General features: G+C 37.7%; 3 protein-coding genes across 4 annotated transcripts in view; 2 read left to right on the plus strand and 1 right to left on the minus strand.

Moving 5' to 3' along the window:
• Positions 1-13483, minus strand: part of LOC126371435 (protein TANC2) — a 315096-nt gene extending 301613 nt beyond the window's left edge. Inside the window, exon 1 of one of the 2 annotated variants that reach the window (XM_050016718.1) lies at positions 13467-13483. The gene's annotated coding sequence lies outside the window, so the exon portion shown is untranslated. The remainder of the gene's footprint in view (positions 1-13466) is intronic. The other variant, XM_050016719.1, reaches the window with a different exon arrangement.
• A 625-nt stretch (positions 13484-14108) lies between these two features.
• On the plus strand, positions 14109-16642 carry LOC126371479 (uncharacterized). Its single transcript, XM_050016790.1, has 3 exons — positions 14109-14118; positions 14676-14841; positions 15106-16642. Exons 2-3 carry the CDS (start codon positions 14761-14763, stop codon positions 16441-16443), a joined length of 1419 nt encoding a protein of 472 aa, XP_049872747.1. The 5' UTR covers positions 14109-14118; positions 14676-14760; the 3' UTR covers positions 16444-16642.
• Positions 16643-17320: 678 nt separating this feature from the next.
• Positions 17321-21133, plus strand: LOC126371477 (uncharacterized). Its single transcript, XM_050016789.1, has 4 exons — positions 17321-17539; positions 17959-18641; positions 19029-19118; positions 19420-21133. The coding sequence occupies exons 2-4, from the start codon at positions 18639-18641 to the stop codon at positions 20842-20844; spliced, it is 1518 nt and encodes a 505-aa protein (XP_049872746.1). The 5' UTR covers positions 17321-17539; positions 17959-18638; the 3' UTR covers positions 20845-21133.
• The last annotated feature ends 2284 nt before the right edge of the window (positions 21134-23417 follow it).

Raw genomic sequence — 23417 nt, forward strand, 5'->3', positions numbered from 1 at the left:
GTCGAAATCACTTTGTGAGACTGTCCTTTGTTGGTAAGGACTTTTCAGGCTTGAATCACCTGATTGTGTGAAAAAGTAAGATGATTCCGTGCTTCGGAGGGCACGTTAAGCTGTTGGTCCCGGCTATTAGCCGTAAAAACACCTTCACCAACCCGCAGTGGAGTAACGTGGTAAAGTATGCTCCATATCCCCTCCGGTTGATTGAGGGGAGGCCTGTGCCCAGCAGTGGGACGTATATAGGCTGTATATGTATGTATATTTTTACACTATATACAGGGTGTTAGTGACATCGTAACGAAAACTTTGAAGGGTGGTTCAGGCCATGATTCTGAGTTGATATTAAGTAGAAATTTCCGTCGCAAAAGTATGGATTGGAAAATAATTAAAAAGAAAAGAAAAATTTTCATGAATTATTTGACACGAAATTCCACTTGATATCAACTCAGAATCATGGTCTGAACCATCCCCCTCAGTATTCGTTACGGTGTCACTAACACCCATACCTACTTATATGGCTACCGTATGTACTTGTACGGGGTGTAAGTGTCATCGTAACGAATACTGAGAGGGATGATTCATCTGATTATTCTGAGTTAATATCAAGTGGAATTTTCCATCGCAAAAGTATAGAATTGAAAATAATTTAAAAAAACTAAAAAAAAATCATGAATTTTGCGACGGAAAATTCCACTTGATTTTAACTCAGAATCATGGTCTGAATCAACCCCCTCAGTATTCGTTACGATGTCACTAACACCCAGTATAAACTTCTGCGCAGCGTTTAATTGTAAAATTATAGTGTTACCTATATGTATTCCCGGGGCGGAGATTTACCGTTCTATATACGTCGTGTAAAACTGTATTCTATATATTATGTCGTCCTATACTTTATCCTATGACATAAGCACACCCCACACCCCGGACACTTCATACAAATTACCTCGTTTAACATAGATACCACACATTGACGTTATCGTACTCGCGCATCTGTGTGTGTGACGTCTGACGCCATACGACTGAAGACTTAATTATGTCCGGGAAGGGGTGAGGTAAGCCTAGCTGAGCCACTGGTGGGGAGCGGAGTGTTGCCGTTCTATACGTAGTGTTATTCCTTATTTTATGGTATAAGTCCACTTGGGCCGAGAAGCGGTCGGAAAGACAGTAGGTACTAGTACTACTAATCTATATAAATAATAGCGAAAGGTCACTGACTGACGTCTGTTAGATGAGCGAGTGTTCATTCACATGAAATCTAATATACTACAAGTACTAAAAGCCTCAAATTTTGCATGGTAGTTTCTTTTTTTGCAAGGGACGTGCACACTAATACGGGGTGCGTTTATTCAGGATCCAGCCTGGTCTTAAGCAAGGATGTGGTTTAAGGTGGAGCACACAAACGCAAACAGTGCCTTCTTGCCTTGAAAATCCCGAATTGATAAATGTTATGGGAACAATGACAAATTGGCAAGACGAATACTGAGGAGAGGAGTGGCAGTTATGTGAGGCATTGACAGATGCTACAACGCTTCTGCATGGTGAGGAAGCTTGGTCTGAAGATCGCGGGGACCCCGGAAGCCTCTAAAATGTAATCCTGAAGGGGGTAAATGGGGTGGCAAAGTCTGTATGAATAATTTATTTAGCGGGTCATCATCATCATCATCATCAGCCGTACGACGCCCACTGCTGGGCATAGGCCTCCCCCAAGGATCTCGACGACAACCGGTCCTGCGCTGCCCGCATCCAGCGGCTTCCCGCGACCTTCACCAGATCGTCGGTCCACCTTGTAGCGGGCCTACCCACTGAGCGTAGTCCGACACGTGCGGCACCGACATTTAGCGGGTAGCATTGAATATTATTATAAGTACCTATCATCACAGATACACGTGTTCTAGTAATCAAACCCGGTTATTGATACAGCAATATTGATGTTTGCAAAAAGCTGAAGGCTAATTAATGGTTTGTGCTCTGTAAATATTTGACGTTTCTATGAACTTAAATAGACTAGAACAGTATTCCGTTGAAACGTGGTTTTCTAGGAAGAGAAATATTACACGAATGCCGCTCTGTTGCTACGTCGGAATCCAGCCGGGTCTGCATGACAACCGCGCGGCGCGAATTATATCGAGCGCTTGGACCAACAAACGTTAAGAATGCTATCTACGTAAATTGACGTCAAACGGCTATTGGGCCAAGCGCTCAATGTAATTAATTTGCGCGGCGCGGTTGAGATGCAGACCCGGCTGATGCTTTCTCTTATGGTATATCGTATTCATTCTTACCGTATGCGGTCTAACGCGTATGTGCGAGCGAAACAAAGTCCGCGCTCGCTCCTCTTTACTCTTTAGCGGATTAAGGCCATTTAAGTTTAAAGTAAGACCCAGAAGGGGTGAGAGGTTGGCGAGTGAAAGAGAGTTACCGTTCTATAAGTAATCATCATCTCCCTAACGTAAACTCACTAGATAGCATTTCTCACAAGGTCCGCTAACCTAACCTTAAGATTTGACAGGTCCAGTTTTTTTACCGAAGCGACTGCCTGTGTCCTTAAATCACGTTTTTGCGCAGGGAAAACCAGCCGAATACAGGTTAGGTCACATACCTCCGAAAATGCGTTTCTCGGGAATATGGGTTTCCTCACGATGTTTTCATTCACCGCTGAACACGTGATAATCATACCGTTCCGTACCGTTTATTATCGCACCGTTCTATACGTAGAATAAAGATACGTTGCGATATCGTAGGACTCAGATAACGATATTATATAGATAAACGGAGAGCTTTAGGTCTTTATGTCATCACATTAGGGCTATGTCAGGAATCTTTGCCGGCGCGATAAAAACCAGGGTTGCTCAACTGACACGACACGATAGAAGATGAATAGAAATCATGATTTTGAGTTTTTAAATTTCCTGTACTTTTAACTCGAATAGGGATAAATATGTTCTATTAATTAAACAACGGCGGATGACAGAAGTCCTAGTATGGCTTTGAAATAGACTGCTTTGAGCGCCATCCCACTCGCGTCAGACAGAGCACTGTGCGGAAGACAAGCGGGAAACCACTGCCCTATTTTTCCTTAAAAATGTACACCGAGAAGAGCATGGCTCTTAAATTAGTGATGATGAATTAAACCATTGCTTCTTGCACTAAATGCTAGTAGTTACGGAGAAAACAGTAATTACTCAGGAGCACATGTGTGCGATTTAATCCCAGGGTCTATTAGTGTTGTCATTCAAGATTAGTGCCTGGGGATTCCAGCTCATTTACACGTGGTCACAGCTTGGGATTCTGGATAGCCTAGACTAGATTAAGGTTCTCATAGATGACTAGGTTAACAGGTATTATAGATACGAGTATTAGGGATACTGTTAATCTCGACTGTATACCATCAAAAACAATGTATTAATTATCATTATCGTAAGTCCTATTCAGCCGTCGAGCCGAGTTCAAAGCAATTTAAAAAATGATTTTACTAATGGCACATTTTCATAAAATATTAGTTATCTTTTTTATCACTTTCAATTTCGAGACGCAAATATCTAAAAAGATGTATTCGTAACAACACAGAAATCGTAACACTACAAAATATTGTAATTAGAAAGTTTAAATATGAAATTCTAAATATGAAATTCTAAATTTCAAATCTTTCCAAAACGGCGTGAACATAATTCCAATATATATTATGCATTTTAAAACACGCGGCTAATTTAAAAAGTTGGAGTTTCTCATAAAATTCGTTTCCAATTTCAAATAAACCGGTATGTTTCAAGTTGGCATAAGTGAAAACGAACGTACGTATGCCAACTTCTAAATGGATCCCAACTTTGGCGTTTAACTTGTTAGTAAGTTTTCCTGCGTTCTCGGCTTACCCATTTCACTGACTTATTTCGTCCGATAAATCTCAAAACTGCACCAAATGAAAGTATTTCGGAATGCGGGAAAAGTTTGCAAAACATGTACCCATATGTGGAGGCATATGTCACATTCCTCTTGGATTCCGAGTTAATATAATCATCATCATCAATCAGTCCGCATCATGTCTCTGCTGCGTTTAGGCCTCCTCATTTTGCACTATCCTTTCCTGCGCTAACCTCATTTACAACTTTCCCACGGTTGCAACAGTGTGATCCACCATTCTGTGACAGCGTTTGTCCACCGACCATCCTCACGTCTAATCAAGTGTCCGACCCGTGCTGAGCACAGGCATCCCCTCAACCTACAAGGGGAGTCTTTTCCGCCACGCAGTTCTACTCGGGTTGGTGGAGGTATTATTTACGGCCAGTAGCCGGGATTAATGGACTTGAAGTACCTTTCAAAGCACGTACATCTTCTACCATAATTCTTACTAGAATTTCAATAAGAAAAGTAGGTGAAAAATGTGTCTTGATTACAACTTATTACCTTAAGACCACTAGATTCTACGTCGTATAAAACTACGTTGTCTGGCCAAAAACCCATAGGAAAACATAAAAAATATAGTCAGATGCGACAGTAATAATCCCGTAGCTTTATTCAGAATGCTGCAAGTATTAAAACCATTTCCTCCCCAGTCTGCAACGCACCTGTAATTATCACGTTGGGAACTGTACTATAAATCATATACACGACGGTTGTTTTGTGTATGACATTAACATTCCGCGTCTGTCGTCGACCTGTCTACGTGTGATGCCTGCTGAAAAGGATGAAATTAACCGCTTTCGGGCCTTAGCTATGGTAGACATATGATTATAGACTTAGCTAGTAATGCTAATACAGACCAAAGTTCTTCCGCATCGTAGGCGGTGCCATTATAATCACTATCATGTGAAATATATCTACAGAATTATATACTCCTGTTTTGATTACTCACTTGTGTAGTGTATAGGTAAGTATACCTACTAAGTATAAGTAACTACGAATGTATGTGTGAAGTGTATCGATAATTGCTAGCTGTGGAGTTTGGAATAAAACAACTGATTGCGATGAGTGAACAGGAAAGACTGAAGTAATTTATTGTAAATATATTAACATTGATTGTGATCTCAATAAAGTTCATTGACATGAGCCCACATTAGTTCCCCCTTTTGAGAAAGAAAAATCATAATACGAAATTCAACTTAACTAACAATCGATAGGTATAAAACACTTTAAAATACGTAATTCTTATTTCTAAAACATTTTTTATAAAATTGTTCCTGGATTTTCTATGTTACTGTTCACTTTTTAGGTTAATTTCTTCATACGGTTTGATGGCCATGGTTGCTGCAACATTTCTTCATTGTTGGTGCTGGGGCGGTTTCCTGCGCCCTCCGGTTGTCCACGTGACGTAGTACCTTTTTGTAAAATCTCTTCCTGCACTGTTTGTATGAAAGGAATGCCAACACGATGATGAATATTACGAACATTATTCCAATGCCGATGTTGGTTATTGACGCGTTTGATCCGCCCGCTCCAGCGGCGGTTTGCGCCACGACGATCTCTTCCTTTCCACCCCAATTTCCCATTTTTCCTAGGATAGCAATGGTGGCAAAGTTAGTGCGAAGATAAACTTGTAGTCGCTAGGCTGGATTTTGTTGTAATGGTATTTTGCGCAGCCTTTTTTGTGGATTTGGTTCTATTGCGAAATGTACGACTGGGCGAACGACCCGGCCCGATCGCGTTGTCAGCGGTGGTGTCTTATTACAGCCTGTGTGTTCTACTTTCTGGTTGTTGTTTTCTCGAGTTTTGTTAATTTTTGTTGGTTCTAAAGGTTCATTTACCTCTTTTTCTGTAATAATGTATGCAGGTTTTAGTCTGTTGATGGTAATTATTGCAGTTTTCGTTGGTAGTTGTATTTTGTAGAACTTTTCGTGTTTCTCTAGAACTTTGTATGGGCCTTCGTATGTAGGTGTTAGAGGTTTTCTAACGGCGTCGGTTCTGACAAATACATGTTGACAATCTTTCATATGTGGATGTATGTACGGATTATGTTTGGTGGCGTTGTGTTCGCTGTTGAATGGAGTTGCTTTTGCCATAGTGTTTTGAAGTGTCTGGGCGTAACTATCTGGTGATAAATCTTGCTTTTTCGGCTCGATTATCATTCCTGGCAGACGAATATTTGCTCCGTATAACATTTGGGCTGGACTTATGTTTTCTTTTGAGCGTAGTGCTGCTCGTAATCCGAGTAGTACTATGGGCAATTCCTTTGACCAATTTCCGGTGTTTCCGCGAGCGATGAGCGCGGTTTTCATTGATCTGTGCCAACGTTCGACTAAACCGTTTGCTTGTGGATGATAGCTGGTTGTCCTTGTTCTTTTGATTCCTAGTACTTTGGTCAAATCGTTAAATAAGTCTGACTCAAACTGTCGTCCTTGGTCCGTTGTTATGGTACTTGGGCATCCAAATCTTGCTATCCATGTATTTAAGAAGACTTCTGCTACTGTTTTTGCGGTAATATCCGAAACTGGTACAGCTTCTGGCCATCTGGTTGATCTGTCTATCATTGTGACGATGTATTTATTTCCGTTTGATTCCGTTAGCGGGCCGACTATGTCTATGTGCACGTGATCTAGTCGTGTTGTCGGCGGAAACGTGCCGATGGGGAGTACGTTGTGCCTATTGGTTTTGCTTTTTTGACATGCCTCACATGCTTGTGCCCACTTTCCTATATCTGTGTTCATTCGTGGCCAGAAGTAATGTTCTGTAATCATCTTCTTAGATAGTCTGACGCCTGGATGCGTTATGTTGTGCATAGTGTCGAAAACTTGTTTTCGAAGTGTTTTCGGCACGTATGGTCGTGGGTTGGTTTTTGTGTCTTCACAAAATAGTTGTTTTTTCTCATTCAATCTGATAGTTTTCCAGCTGAGGTTGTTTTTCTGTAACAGCTGAGTGAGTTCAATATCACTTTGTTGGCTATCTGCCATCTCGCTCCAATCTATGGGAGTCGGGCAATCTATCTGTTCCACTCGCGATAGTGCGTCGGCTACCGGGTTCAAGTTACCGGCTAGGTAACGTATGTCTGTCGTGAATTGCGCTATGAATTCGAGATGACGTAATCGTCGCGGGGATGCCGTTTTGCTGGTAGTGTTTTGCTTTGTTGTGAACGCATGACATAGTGGCTTATGATCGGTGTAGATTATCAATTCTCGCCCTTCTAAATACGGCTGGAAATGAGTTACTGCCATGTATATAGCTAGTAATTCTCGATCATATGTGCTGTAATTTGACTGTGTCTCGCTTAGTCCTTTTGAGAAAAATGAGAGTGGCTTCCAAGTTCTGTTTTCTTTCTGTTGCAATACAGCGCCCACGCAAGTCTGTGACGCGTCTGTCATAAGCGATAGTGGTGCATGTATTGATGGTGACGTCAGAGTGACGGCGTTACTTAGGCTTGCCTTGCACCCTTCGAATGCCTCGATTGCGTCAGGTGTCCAGTTTATTTCTGACTTGTCGTTTTTCTTTGAGCCGATTAGATATTTATTTAAGCGTGCTTGATATTGTGCTGCTTTGGGGATGTTTCTTCTGTAAAAATTTATCATGCCTAAAAATCTTCTCGATTCTTGTACAATTTTGGGTCTCGGATACTTGTTTATCGCTTCAACTTTCTCTGGTAGTGGTTTGATGCCGTCTTGTGTTATTTGATATCCAAGGAATTCTATTTCGTTTTTACCTAATTCGCACTTGGCTCGATTTATTGCGATACCGTGCTCGTCTAATCGCTTGAATACTTCGTGTAAATGACGTCGATGTTCTTCTTGCGATTTTGATGCTACTAATATGTCATCTATGTAGGTGAAGATGAAATCGAGTCCTGCTAATACTGCGTTCAGGAATCTCACGAACGTTTGTCCCGCGTTGCGTAAACCAAACGGCATTCTAGGAAATTCGAATAAGCCGAATGGTGTGATTACTGCGGTTTTTTCAACTTCTTGTACTGGGATTTGATTATAGGCCCGTTGAAGGTCGATTCTTGAATAAATAGTTGTTCCGGGTAGCAGGTTGACGAAGTCTAAAATTCTTGGTATCGGATAGCGATCTGGAACTGTTATGGTGTTTAGTCTCCTGTAGTCACCACATAATCGTAGTTCGCCATTTTTCTTTTTTGCAACGTGTAATGGGCTGGCCCACGGGCTCATTGATGGTCTACAAATGCCAGTTTGTAGCATGTGTTCTATCTCTTTTTTTACTCTCATGTATCTATCGGCTGGTAGTGGTCTTGACTTGCTAAATACAGGGTGTCCCTCAGTAATGATTTGATGAACCACGTTGTGTTTTGGCTGTATCAGTGCGTTTAGTGGCTTCAATATGTTTGGATAGTGCTCCAGTATGTCTGCGTATGGTTCAGTTAATTTCACAGTTCGGAGTGTCGGTGCACCTGAGTTCATTAACTTTGCGTTTGTGAGAAGCCCAGTTGTGCCGTCTATCAGTCGTTTGTTTCTAATATCCACTAAAATGTTGTGCTTTTCCAGAAAATCGGCTCCCAAAATTGGTTGTGTAATATCTGCGACGATGAAAGTCCAAGTATAAGGCCGTCTCAAATTCAAGTTTAGTGTCAGCGTTTTATCACCATATGTTTTGATTTGTGTACCGTTTGCCGCGTATACTTTGTACATATTATCGGCTAGTGATTTGTTTCCTTTTTTGGGTATTGCTGATATATTAGCGCCGGTATCAACCAAGAAACGGTACCCACTTTTGCGGTCGGTAACGCATAGGCGGTTTGATGGTAAAATAGCGCTGACGGCCGCCTCTGTCAACGCCGAACCTAGTTTTCCGACTGTTTTCTCCAATTGCACGGCGATTCGCAGTTGCGTGCACGATGTCTGTACCGCAGGTGATATTTACATAACCACTTGGGGTTGTCAGGCGTTATCCTTGGGCGGGAGATGGACCTAGGGCGTGAGCGACTTCGGTTGCGCCCGTAGTCTCGATGTTGCTCTCGTCGGTGCATGTTTGACTTTAGGGCTGCTACCTCCATGGTTAGTTTACTGATTTGATTCAGCAGCTCTGTCATAATCTGTGGTTGGCCGGCGGCTATTTCTGATACCTCGGCTGATCTTCCTTCCATTATCTTGTCGGCTATGGCTGCCAAATTGTCAAGTTTCTGATCTTGGCTTACCATCAAAACAGCTCGTACGTGATCTGGCAGTCTCGATATCCAGAGGTTATGTAGAGCTTTCTCAGTCACGTGACTATTTCTCGCCAGGTCTCTCATACGTCTCAACAGTTGTGACGGTTTCTGATCGCCTAGCTCTACTTCACTAACCAACCTCTGGAACTGCCGCTCAGCCGATTCTTCATACACAGCTAGGAGTCTTTCCTTTATGGCGTTATATTTATGTGTGGCCGGTGGGGAGACAATGATGTCCGTCACTTGCTTTACCGCATCCTTGCCGAGTTTGGATATGACAAGGCCGTACTTTGCTTCGTCACCTTGTTTTTGCGGAGCCATAATTGTTTCGAACTGCGCGAACCACACCCTTGGCATCTCCGTCCAAAACTCTGGGAGCTTCGACGTGATGCCTAGTGCTGCCAGTTCGGCGCCTGCACCGGGACAGCCACCGTTTCCTTCGCCGTCGCAATCTACTGGCATAGTGTCGTGAAGGAGACTATGTGCCTCTTGAAAACCAGATCAGGGATTTCCGCTTGTGGAAGGCTGATTAGGTTGTGCAGTGCAGTCTCCGCGACACTAAAATCACACGCAACGGTAACACGCGGCGCGAACAAAAATAACGGGGTCACCAGTTATAGGTAAGTATACCTACTAAGTATAAGTAACTACGAATGTATGTGTGAAGTGTATCGATAATTGCTAGCTGTGGAGTTTGGAATAAAACAACTGATTGCGATGAGTGAACAGGAAAGACTGAAGTAATTTATTGTAAATATATTAACATTGATTGTGATCTCAATAAAGTTCATTTACATGAGCCCACAAGTGTTATTGCTATTGAATTTGGAATGGTAATATCTTCTACATTTTCAAACGCGTGGGTTGTGAGAAGGATTACCAGGAGCATAATTTTAATATCGGGCAATCAGGTGATCAGCCTGTAAAGTCCTAACCAAACTAGGGATCACAAAATGATTTTTGTGATATTTCCCGACCCTTGACCTCAGAATTGTGTACCCCACCGCTCCACTGAACCTCATGAAGGCTAACCCTGTGAAAACGAGATAACGCTGGGGAGATAATGATGATTAATAAAAAAATACATTTGCTTATAAGAAGATTCACTTCACACGCTGTCCAGCAAAAAAAAAATATATTTTCTCCATCATATCGTCCATCATTTTGGAGAGGACAATAATGTACTTATTTTACAGCAACTGCCAATAAAAGATTTAAAAAATTCTAGACACACGGAAGCGTGTCAAGCCAAGTTTAAGTAACAGAACTGGCGAGTAGCACCGTGTGTAATATTACACGAACCATTTCGAGACACTTTTGGCCCCCTCATAATACAATAATCATTTCACATTAACGTGTCATTGGCTCATGTACATAAAACTAGCCAAGTCGCACCTTAGGCTCCAATATATTAAGTTATAAGAAGAAATTATATTATATGTTGTTATAAATAAATTTCTGGACTCTTCTTCTATCGTGTGGGTTGTGAGGGATAGAAGCTATATAACTACATCCTCTATAAGACTAGATATCCATATTGACTAGATCGCTTTACGACTACTTCTCTGTATGAATTCCCAACCTCATCAACCCTGATGTCAGGGTTATTATTGAGACGCCAAAGGCCCCTGACTTGACTCATGTAACGACTACTTACTTACATCAGTAAGTAAGTTACCGGGACCAACGGCTTAACGTGCCTTTCCAAAGCACGGTTCATCATACTTTTTGGACAATCAGGTGATCAGCCTGTAAAGTCCTAACCAAACTACAAAGTGACTCCTAGTGAGTGAGTGAGTGATTTCTGGACTGACCATTGAACTCAACAACCAAGGCATAGGTATATCATAACATTGAACTTGGCTCTTATTTTTTCATTTATATTTTTGTTGGGATTATACCTTACAATCGCAGGCAACATTAGTAAGTAGTATAACTGGTGCAGACTCACCGATCTTAATGGAATGAGCCATTAGCGAACACGATATTATCTAATGGCTGATATTAAACGTATTTTCAGACGGGGTTATAATCATTTATATCGAAATCTTCGACTTAATCGAGTTGTTGAATGAGCTGGTGAAAGAACATCGACTGTGATAAGGGAGTTCTTCAAAGATTTATTCCTAATGGGGTTAGTCGCCTCCGTGGTAAGAGCGTCACATACCTCCGTAATGCATTTCGCGGGAATGTTGAAACCCACATTTACGATGTTTTCCGTTACCGCTGAGCACGTGATAATTATTTATGATGCAAATATCGATTCCAAAACTAATTCCTGCGACCTTACAGTGATAGTCAAACATTCTTCTAAGTATGCTACCACGACCTTAAATTTACGTATCAAATCATGCATTAAATCTATTTTTATTACAAGCTTTATGGGTCTCTTTATCCTTTCATCGGGTTGGCAAATTGTGTTGTACACACTATCAAATTATTATTTTTTTAAGTTATTATATATATACTTGTTACTTTCTCACCTGAAGAAAAGAAAAAGGACGGGTTATCTACAGGCATAACATTTATGGAACACACGTCAATTTTATGCTGAAATTGTCACTAAGTCTTTTTATAATTAACCGCTGTCCATCATCCGTCCCTTTCTTTTTCGGATAAGAAAATTACAGGTACAACTTAAAATATAATTAAGAGGTGTCTGCAGGAATCAGAGCCATTCAAATGATGACGAAAATAGTTAAAACAATATAAATAGCCGTCCTTAATAAAGTACGCAAGTTATAAATAATACAATGACATAAGCAATTGTAGTATAATGTGTCAAACTGGATCGCTATTAAGTCTAATTAGGATGGACCCACTGGCCTAATTCGCTGATGAGAGTACCCCAGTTCGATTCCCGGTAGAGGCAAGTTAGAAGATTTCCACTAATTGTCGTTTATAGCAGTGTTCATTAGTTTGTTTTGATTTGGCAATAGGTCTAGTTTATAGAGTTGGTGAACATGGCGCGGTGAATTCAAACTCCTACTGTTGTATACGAGTATTCACGTTTCTAATACCAATATCCAGGAAGCCAATATCCTTACCGTGAACGCAAAAATATCCAAGAATCTTTTGACTTTTTGTAAATATCCAGTTAGAAGTTTTAACTGGATATTTGAAAAAATACAAAAAAATGTAGGGTATTTTTGTGTTTATGGTAATGAAATTAACTTCCGGCGTTCTAAAATCTACCCTGAAGCGTTGTCACGAGCAATTTCTGGATGTACGGTCACGGGTACTAATATGTATACATTTTGATACCACGTCACATTAACTTTTTTGACAAATGAAACCGTAAGTCTCATTTAATGTCAAATGTGATAGTGCGACAGGGTTCTAAAGTGTGTACATAATAATGCTCATGACTGTACGCAGTGACGCCTCGAAAATCACTTTACTACATAAATCTTTGTTTGAAAAATAAGGAATTTCAATTTTACTACATTCTTTGTTGTCACGGACTCGATTTAAAAAAAACAATGAGAATTTTATTTTTTGATTTCACGAAGACGGAAGCGCTTACAAACAATTTTTGAACGCTTTTCTCTAATGAAAAATCAAAGCATACCATTTGGAATTTCCTCGGAAAAGTTCCTCAAAGGTTTTCTTTAAGAAAAGCGAAGTGCCAATAGCAGTCTTTGAGGCTTTATCCTTGTTTTCAATTAAATTAAATAGATTTAGCGGATTCTTTCATTTTTAGACGTTTTTTTTTTTTCGATTTTCAGACGCTGTGTGCTTGAATTTTCATAATACCCTCTCAATTGTATTAGACTTTTTTATATAAGGCATATGCACAACGTTTCTATTGGAAATAGGTAAATAGAGAAAGTTGTCTTGACAGTAGGTATTCATACAATATTTTCTTACAAAATTGTTCGTTCACGTATTGTATTGTAAAAAAAAAACGAAATATACAGACAGACTAAAAACATGCCTGTATTCTTAACAGATTAGGCAGATCCATAAGTCATACACAAAACCAGCAGATGATTTTCGCCACATATTTTTTCGGATGAAGCACTGGAGATAGAGTCCTGGAAGAAATGGAGGGAGGCCTTTGCCCAGCAGTAAGACGCTTTAGGATAAGATAAGGAAATACAAGTTTTTTTTTAGTTTTTCTACACGTTCATGTACAGAAAATCCCTACCAGTCTACAGGTCTCAAACCCTGTTCCGCATCGATCAACCGATAGTAAATTCCAAAAAAATACGTTCGTATTAAAATTACGAGCGTAAGGCATCCACACCACATATAGACACGCATATTTTCCGCTGGGGTAGGCAGAGATCATGGTTGATTCAATTCGACTATATATATTAATTTATTAATGTGCGTGAAACCCACAAAATCTATAATTTTAATACACAAAGGAACTACTTACTTTACTCGATCAAATCTCGAAAATACCTGGAACAATAATTGAAACTGTTAGTAATTACATAACACAGCATCACGCCTGTATCCCCGAAGAGGTAGGCAGATGTATATAGTATAGTGACACCGTAACGAAAAATTTTATGGATGATTCAGGCCATGCTTCTGAAATGATACCAAATGGAATTTTCCGTCGCAAAAGTATGGAACGGAAAATAATTTCAAAACACAAAAAATTTCATGAATTTTCCGACAGGAAATTCTACTTGATATCAACTCAGAATTGTGGTCTGAATCATGTCACTAACACCCTGTGTAGATGTAAGACTTGTAATTTTGTATGTTTTTAGTGAATACACTCAAAAACTACTAGACCGATTTCGAAAATTATTTCAGCGTTTGAATGCTTTATTATCTTTGAGTAAGATATGCTACCTATGTTACAAAAAAAGCCGGTATGGGCTACTAGTTTTACATAATAAGTATTTAATCTAACCGTTTATCAGAAGTTGCTATTGTGTTTTTGTTTCCATAACTATTGTTGTCTTCCAATTTCCTTATTTTTGTGATAATAAAAGCATGATTTTTATATAAATTAAAGCATAACACAAATATATTTTTAATTCAATAAGTTGTTGTTTTGCATAAGGCTTAGTAAGGTACGTAGTGTAATTTAAATATATTTTTTTAGCCTCACAAATAAATGTAAAATAAATACTATGGTTCTTCGCGTTTTTAAGTAGACACAAAAATAAATAAAGGGAACACAGTGCACAGGTGCACAGACAAAAGCGGTCTCCGTGGTCCAGTGGTTTGAGCGTTGGGCTCACGATCCGGAGGTCCCGGGTACAAATCCTGGTGGGGACACATTACGAAAATCACTTTGTACTAAGGATAGTTTGGTTATAGGACATTACAGGCTGATCACATGATTGTTCGAAAGAAAGATGATCCGTGCTTTGGAAGGTAGCCGTTGGTCCCGGTTACTTCTTACTATTGTACGTTACATGAGCCATGTCAGGGGCCTTTGGCAGCTCAATAGTAACCCTGACACCAGTGTTGATGGGGTTGGTACTCCACCTCACAACCTACACGATAGAAGAAGAAGAAGTGCACATATACAGTATGCAGTTTCTACACAGTGTTGCTGCATCACACATAATTATGGACACAGAAAAAGCTCTGATCACTATTATTTTAATTTAAAATATTACAGATAACGCCATCATCACCTCCTTAACATTATTCCGTTTTTCAAAGGATCCGCATAAACTGAAGATTTGAAAGGTCCGGTTAACGCCATGAAAACCTTTATTGTTACTCTGCTTGGAATTTTGGTTACAACCAACGCAATTCCTAACGATGCATGGGAGATTTTTCAAGTAAGTTTATTTTTTATATTAAGCTCATTTATTCTTATCATAAAAAGCACTTAGGAAGTGCGACTTGTTACATTATCGATCGAAATATTGTAAATAGACGATGCATAAATTTAATCCTATTCTTGACCTAATTTTGTTACATGATTTTGTAAACCGAATGATTTTGTCATGAAGTTGTTTGAATTATTAAGGTGTGTCAAACCATCGAAAAAACGAATGAAAATGAATCCCGTGTCAATATTAGTTAGAATGTTTTGTTTACAGATTAATCGGAACAGTAAACTGCAGATGAAGGACCTCAATATGGAAGACAGTTACTCTTTAACCCAAATAAAATCGGGCAATTTTGAAACTAATAATCAAAACAATGATAAAAATAAACAAACTACTGATGTTTTGAGTGCAGTAGATACATCTATAAAGAAAACTACAAATAATGGCACATTAATAACAAATACAACCCAGAATGCTCAGGCAAACCAAACGTTGGCTAAAAACGTGTCAGATGATTCGATAACTGTTTACAATCTGCAAAATAACATAGATAACGTTACAACAAAAATAATACTAGTTAATAATACTAATGTTACATCACGGCGTATTGATGATTTAATAAAAACTGTGACTAGCGACGTCAAAGCAGTTATTTTCTTCGAGATTGATGAACATACTGAAAACGTCGGATACATCGAAAACCAACTTGCTAGAAAAGGACTGTTCCTTAATGATACTTACGTTTTACCTTCAAATATAAATCTTTTGGATATTCAGAACAAATATAGCACCTACGTGCGTAGCACTTTTGACGAGATTTATAGCAAGCTTTACAATTTAGTCAATGATGAAAAATATGATGAAGCGGTAACGTTTAGTAAACTTCTTATGCCAACTGACAATGAAAGGATATTATATCATGTTATAATGAATTTAATTGATAAAAGAAATGAACGCATTATGGTATACGCGTACAAACTCTGGGACAATGATGGTAAATATATTGTAGATCAATACTTTCCTCATGTATTCCAAAGGCTATTCAGCGAAGATAAAGTGAAGATACTTTATAAAAAACAAAATGGTCATTTAAAAATAACCCATACCCAAAGCGACGAATGGTACTTATCCACTGAATGCTCTTATAATGTAACCGAAAGTAAGCTCTGGAGTTTTATCCCAATCTTTAAGAATGCGAGTGTTTCCTTTAAAATGAAAAACCATGCCAATAACATATATTTAAAGTTGCAATATGGTGCTGACGCGAATGGAGACAGAAAAGCTTGGGGAGCTACAAACAAGCAGTTCTACGAAGATAGATTCAGATGGCGTTTAGTGCCACATTTCGATTCACATGGATTTTTGATATTTTGCATCATTAACAGCCAGTACAACTTATTTTTGAGGAGTAACCATTGCTCAAAGGAAGACCAAGATGTGATAGGAGTAACGGGTGAGTGTGGGGCTGATCTGAGTTGGTACATAGCTCATAAAGAATATTCAGAATACGACTCTAAAGGACAACGCATTTATCCTGTAAGTGACAGAGACTTACTTACGATACAAGGTGAAGAACCCAAAGAAGTTCCTGATTATTACTCGTATTAGTTTAGTTACTAAGAAAACAGATAAAAATGCCAATATGAATGATTGTTATGTAAGTTTTGTATTCTAACCATTTGACCATTTATGTAATTTGATGATTTTTATGTAAGTAGGTACTTTCGTTATCTATAATATGAAGCAAAGATGATGCTTTAACATGTTTGTTTTTTCTCATTTCTTATAATAGAAGACTTATTTTTTTCTTGTGAGTTTCCCTAAGCACGGATCAGTGCTATAAAAAACAAAATGTTATTTTTATGTTTATGTTGTAATTGTAGTTATCAGTTGTAAGTTTCATTTTTGTTAATAATAAATTCTTTCTATCTTTCAAGTGGTAATTGTTTTTATTCAGTAACAGTTCCAAAAAGAAATTAACTTTTTCTGTTTCGTTAACATGATCATACATAAATAACTAAAGTAAAACAAACTCTTAGACATTAAAAACAGAAATACCACTTACTAACTCTTAGAGTTTCTTTGGTGTTTTTCTCATGTGATTGTACTAAATTCTATTATTACTAATAAACAAAGTATTTTAATTCAACTTCTATCATAACCATGTACATTTTACAATGCCACTGAAGTGGCTAGGAAATTAAACCTAAAAATACTTATACTTACTTACTTTGAATTTACTTTAAGTACGCAATCTTCCGTTTGCAAAGTTACCTGCAGGGATTGGTGGTAATACGCTTAATTTATCTAAGGTATGGTTAAAAACAATGCAATCGCCCAAGAACGAGGAAAAACCATTAAAACCGCAATAATATTCTGAAGCTTTTGTTGTACAAACAAGTTAATTAGCTAAGGTTTAAATTCGTGTTATGTCTAGATTTTCCGTCAAGGTAGTTTTATTTAATGCTATAAATAAATAAAACGAATCATTACGCTTCATTTACCTTGTAGCTGTCACAGTATTAGTTAGCATTGTGTACCTATATTGAAGATACTTTGTGTAAAAAAGATTACTATTTTATTACTATTTCTTCGCCCTACCACTAAAACTGGTAACACAATGAAGACATCCAGTATCACACTTCTTTTCATCCTGATAATAGCGCATGCTATTGTCTTGTCCAATGCTTGGAATTTTATGAAGGTAAGATGGCTAAGATTTTTTAATACCGGTCCTTCTGTATTGCTCTTTTGCAACCCACTCAAATACTTTTAGCGAACCATCAAAACGAAAATGTCTTATTGAATTTGTTTGGAAATACTGCCATAGTGACGTCATCAATAAAATAAGTCAATCACCGTACTCATCCTGATGTAGTAATACAGTCTTAATCAAAATTCAAAAATAAGTCTAAAAGAATATGTCTAAATTGTGATTATTTTTTAATCATCTTAGACTGGCTTCTAAGTATTTCTAGATTAGAATTTATCATTTATCTTTAACCCAGTGAAATATTATATTGGAAAACCAGTCGAGACATTTAACAAATGAATATTATACGAGTAGCAGCTCAAACTTAAGCCCAAACCTCCCTAGCAACAGTTATTTTTATATTTTTTCAGATAAACCGATACAATAATGTGAAAAGTGGGGATACTAACAAGGAAGAGGGTTATACTATATACGTTTCGACTTTCGACGGACCTGAAACGCTAGAAGGCTACAGCCAAAATAATGAACATAACAAATCTGACCCAGTGAACGAAATCAAAAGAATTTTCACAAATTCAGCTTCTACTGATGCGTTTATAAAAAATATGGATCATCATTTTGTTAAGAAAGAAAACTAAAAAAATTGCTAACTTTTGATTGCAATATATACGAAATGTTTTTTTTTATTACTAAATCATTTTTACAATAATAAAAAAATCATAACTAATGGTAATAAACTAATTAATATTAAGTTTTTCTAGATGAAATGAAATAACCTTCTGAATAAAAAATATTTATTTCATTTTTGAACTTGTCAATAGTATAGGATAAATCTTTATAAATAAGAATTATATTATTTTTTACCAATTTAATTATATAATACACTATTTTAGCTTTTAAGGAAAACTAAACCGCGATAAAAATAATGATGCAAAAAACTAAAAGATTAATAAAATCATTTTATAAAAATAAATTAGTTTATCTTGTTATTTTCCGCATAATTGGAAGTAATCACTTACCAGTGCTTATATATTATAATAGGTCATTCGATAATACAAAATTTTTATTCATCTAGTGACTGCTTCAGACGATGGTAAGTAAGTTCAAAATGAAAATACTTAGCTTTTTTTAATATTGTGTCGTATGGGTATTTATTATACACAATAGAATATGGCAACAAATAAGGTTATGATTCAACTAAAAAATCCCCTGATATGACCCAGTATAACGACTACTTACCTGTATATTTATTTTCGCTTAACATGCTTTTTTAAAACAGAATTATTAATAACCATCTTAATTTCAATTAATGGTCGGGCGATGTCTATCCAAACGGTCAAAGTGATATTTTTAAAAACGATGTTGGGGTATGAAATTAAGGTAATCAATTTAAATGTTTGTTGAACACAGATTAAAACAGATGGATAGGGTAATTATTTCACTACTATGACTTGTAATATGTTTAATATACTTCTTTCAGACGTTAATAATAATGAAATTAAGTATAATCTTAATTTACATGATGGTCACAACAAATGCAATATCAAAAGATGCATGGGAATTAGTGCAGGTAAGTCATCAATCATGAATCAGACATGATGTTCACTAATGATTCTTCTTTTTTTCATATGGGCTGTAATGTCGATAACCGACTTCACCAAGCCACAGGACATTATAAAATCAAATTTCCTTAATAGGACGTGATGTTAATTATTTAATAATATATTAATTTAAAATAACTTAACATTTTAAAGTTTATTCTAAAGTTACCTATTTAAATAAGATTTTGAAATAAAGCAGTCATAATAGTAGTTGGGTGAGATTAATACGATCAAATTGTACTTTTAGAAGCAATAAATTTAATTTTACAGGTAAATCGACATAACAATATACAAAGTAAAGAAAAAAATATAGAAGATGCTTACTCAATCACTATGCTGAAGTCAGGAGGATCTGATAGCAATAGTCAAACTAAAGATTCTAAAGAAGCTATAATAAATAGCGGCTACGCGAAAAATGATGCCACATCAAACTTTTCTTACATTGATGAATTTACAAAAGATGCCAATAATTTATTAAATAAACTTGGTAAAACATTTGCAGGCACGTCTAACAATAGTCCTTTAACAAATAATGAAGTCAACAAAATTGATAGCACAAAAGCCACAGAATTTGAAAATACATCGGAAAAGGTTATTCCAAATCATAACCTCATAAGTACTATAGGGAATAGTTCTATCAAAATTGTTATATTTAATGGTGAGAATATAACTCGTGCATATGCTGAAAATATTGTAGCTACAATAAGTAAACACAATGAAGCTGTGATTATATTTGGGATTGAAGAAAGCACTGAGAATTTGAAGTATATTGAAGATAAACTGAAAATCAAAAAGCTTTATTATAACGAAGCATATGTTTTACCAAAGAATGTAAGTCTATTATGTAGCGAGTTACGTGATCTTGAGAACATCACATACAGTTTCCGAGCTTACGTTCCATTTAATAAACTTTGTGATGAGCTTTATCAATTAGTAAACGATGAAAAATATACTGAGGCAGTAAGACTAAGTAAATCTCTGCTAAAACATAAAAATGATCTCGTCTTACCGGTTGTCATATTGCGATTGATTGAAGACGCCAATGATAGAATTATGTCTTATACTTACAAGCTTTGGGATAACGACGCTAAAAATATTGTTAATTTATATTTTCCTTCATCATTTAAGAAAGTCTTTAACGAAGAAGAAGTAAAAATAGTTTATAAAAAAAGCGGTGCCTTGAGTCTTGCTAGTACGAAAACAGATCTGGATAGATTTCTTTACACTGACTGCACTCATAATGATAGCGCTGAATTAATTTGGAGTTTCATACCAGTTTGGAGGAATAACAAAATTTCTTTTAAAATTAAAAACGAAGTTTATAATATGTATATCAAGCTGCAATATAACGCGGACTTATATGGAGATAGAATTGCTTGGGGAGCAACTAGTAAATACTTTCAACAAGTAAGGTTTCGATGGTATTTAGTCCCACTATTCGACATGGAAGGAAATATACAATTCTGCATAAGGAACAGCGAATACGATCAAATTTTGACAAGCAGCCATTGCACAAATGAAAACCAGGATGTACTGGGGACAACAAGCTGGTGTCTGGTTGATTCTGGTTGGTACCTAGCAGAAGTAGATCACTCAGACTCTAACTCTACAGAAGTACCTCTAGTTTCTTCAATGAGTGAAAGAGCTATATTACAACTACAAGCAGAAGAACACAATACAAGATATACATTTTAACCAGTAAATTCCGTTGTCACAAAACATTACTTTGAGGTACAGAGCCACATAACATAAGCTCACAACTGTATCCCAATTCAAAGATTAGTCAGAGGTACATCTATCACAAGATGAACCAAGTACCCACGCCATTTTGGTAGAGACTTTTAGTACATAGCCGGTATATTCAATATTACCTATAGGTACTAAAACGAAAATAAATTAAATGTAAGTTTATTAATAAATTAGGTATATTTGGTTTCTTTAGATGACTAAATATATTTTATAAAAAAATAAAGCTGGAAAAAAGCATTTTTTTTTTTTTTTTTTTTTTTTTTTTTTTTTTTTTTTTTTTTTTTTTTTTTGACGTGACTTATTGTAGATTTGCCGCAGATGGCATTAACTACTTGGCCGGACAAATGGGGAGCGCTGAAGGCTCTCACCCGGTACAACGTTTAAGACAACAGGCCTGAGGGTGCCCAGTTGGGCGCGAACCTCGGCTCAGGGCGTCGTCTGAGAGGAAAAATATTTGAAAGAATTAATCGACCCTAGTGGGTCGATAGCGATAAGCGCTGAATGAGGGAAATCGTCGACCACGCCGGCGGGGTCGGTATCGGGGTCCTGAAGTGTTTGGTGTCGCGAGCTGATTGGCTGCCTCTATGGCTAGAGTAATCGGGTCGTCGGGATCGTATATTACGTCCTTCGGACGCCGATACTTTTCAGTACCGTCCCTAAGCGGGATGTATTCGGAAGCCGCAACTACCAGGGGATTTGGGTGGTGCGGAGCAGAATCGAAAAAACGTTTGGAAGCTAATTTGAGCCATTGGGCAATGGTTGGCAGACCTAGGTCAATGTGTAGATTTTCATTGCGAAGGAACCACGGAGCTCCCGTGGCTTTCCGCATGAAACGATTTTGTATTACCTGTAGACGGTGGATTTGAGAGGGACTCGCATGAGCGAAAACTACCCCTGCATAGGTCATGATCGGACGGATGCAAGTCGTGTAGATTTTGACCTTATTCCTAAGGGACAATTTACTTCGCTTGTTAAGGAGACAGTGAAGACGGCCCATTACAAACGCGGCGCGATCGCGCACACGTTTGATATGGGCCTTGAAAGTAAGACGTCTATCTAAGACTACGCCGAGATATTTGACTTGCTCCTCCCAAGGGATCGGCTTGCCAAACATCTTAATGATTTTAAGTTGACGGCGTGACCGTGGCGTGTTATAATAGCCCTTTGAAAAGTACACCGCTGCACTTTTCTCCGGGTTTACCTCGATTCTCCATTTGCGAAACCACTTGCCCAAGGCATTGGCCGCGCGTTGGAGGATTCCGGTCATCATAACTCGACCACGGCACGAAGAATAGATGGCTGTATCATCCGCAAATAAAGCTAATTCGGTATTAGGGGATTTGGGAATGTCACTAGTATACAATGAAAATAGTAAAGGGGAGAGGACGGAGCCTTGTGGGACTCCGGCATGTATCGGGTGCGGTGACGAGAGCGTCCCTTCCACGCGGTAGCGAAAGGTTCGATTTGAGAGGAAGTCTCGTATGATGTGCACGAGACGGTCTGGCACTCCCAGTGAATAAAGCTTGTAGATCAAGCCGTTGTGCCAGACTTTGTCGAACGCTTTCGCCACATCGAAGAAGAGCGCTCCCGTAGCGACAGGTTTTTTTAAGTTTAATCTACTGGAGATATGTTCAACAATACGTGTTTTATTATTACTGCTGTTCTACTTTTATCCGCCGAATAGGAAAGGATGGATAGTCGACAGGCATAAAATTTATGGAACACGTCATGTCAATTTAAGGGAGAAGTTTTAAAAAGCCGAAATTGTATATTGGCCAATAACCCGACAGAATTAAATTGACAACACACGTCAAACGGATTACATAATATGAGCGGGTGCCTATTTTATTCGCTGGTTATTTATTCATTTTAAAATGAACAGTTCCTTTCCTTCACGGCGGATAAGAAAATGACAGGTAAGTATATCTTAAAATTAGGAGGTATCCACAGGAATCGGGGCCCTTATGTAAAATGGACAAGATAACTTTGAGATTTACACAGAGTTGCATTTAAAAGATATACCTACATTTGAGACCGCTACTTTCCTTGGAATTCTACATCCAGGACGAAAATTATGTTGACGCACCATAAAACCCGTACATTTTATGCATGAACGGAACCGTATAAGGAAACCCCGGAACTATTTAAATATGTCTAACGCACTATGCGAATTGAACATGTTGGCTCCTTTGCTGCTTGAAAAATTTCATCCCTTTTTTAAAAAAATACAATACATTTAATACATTATACATTTTTTTAAATACATTTTGTAGATTTCTTAAGTTTTCAAAATTGCGACTGCTATAGCACTACGTCACAAACCTAAGAAGAAGGTTGAAAAAGAACTACAATCTTGACAAGTTGCAAAATGTTGTACTTCTTAAGACCTTCTACAATATTTTCAAAGAATCTTGCTATTCTACTGTCAGAAATCATTCTGATGAAACAAAGTTTCTTCTTCTTTGGTGACCAAATCCGTCTTGGAATGTAAATATCTTGGGGTTAGTGCTCAAGTTTCT

This window comes from Pectinophora gossypiella, chromosome 12 (assembly GCF_024362695.1).
Source record: "Pectinophora gossypiella chromosome 12, ilPecGoss1.1, whole genome shotgun sequence".
NCBI lineage: Eukaryota > Metazoa > Arthropoda > Insecta > Lepidoptera > Gelechiidae > Pectinophora > Pectinophora gossypiella.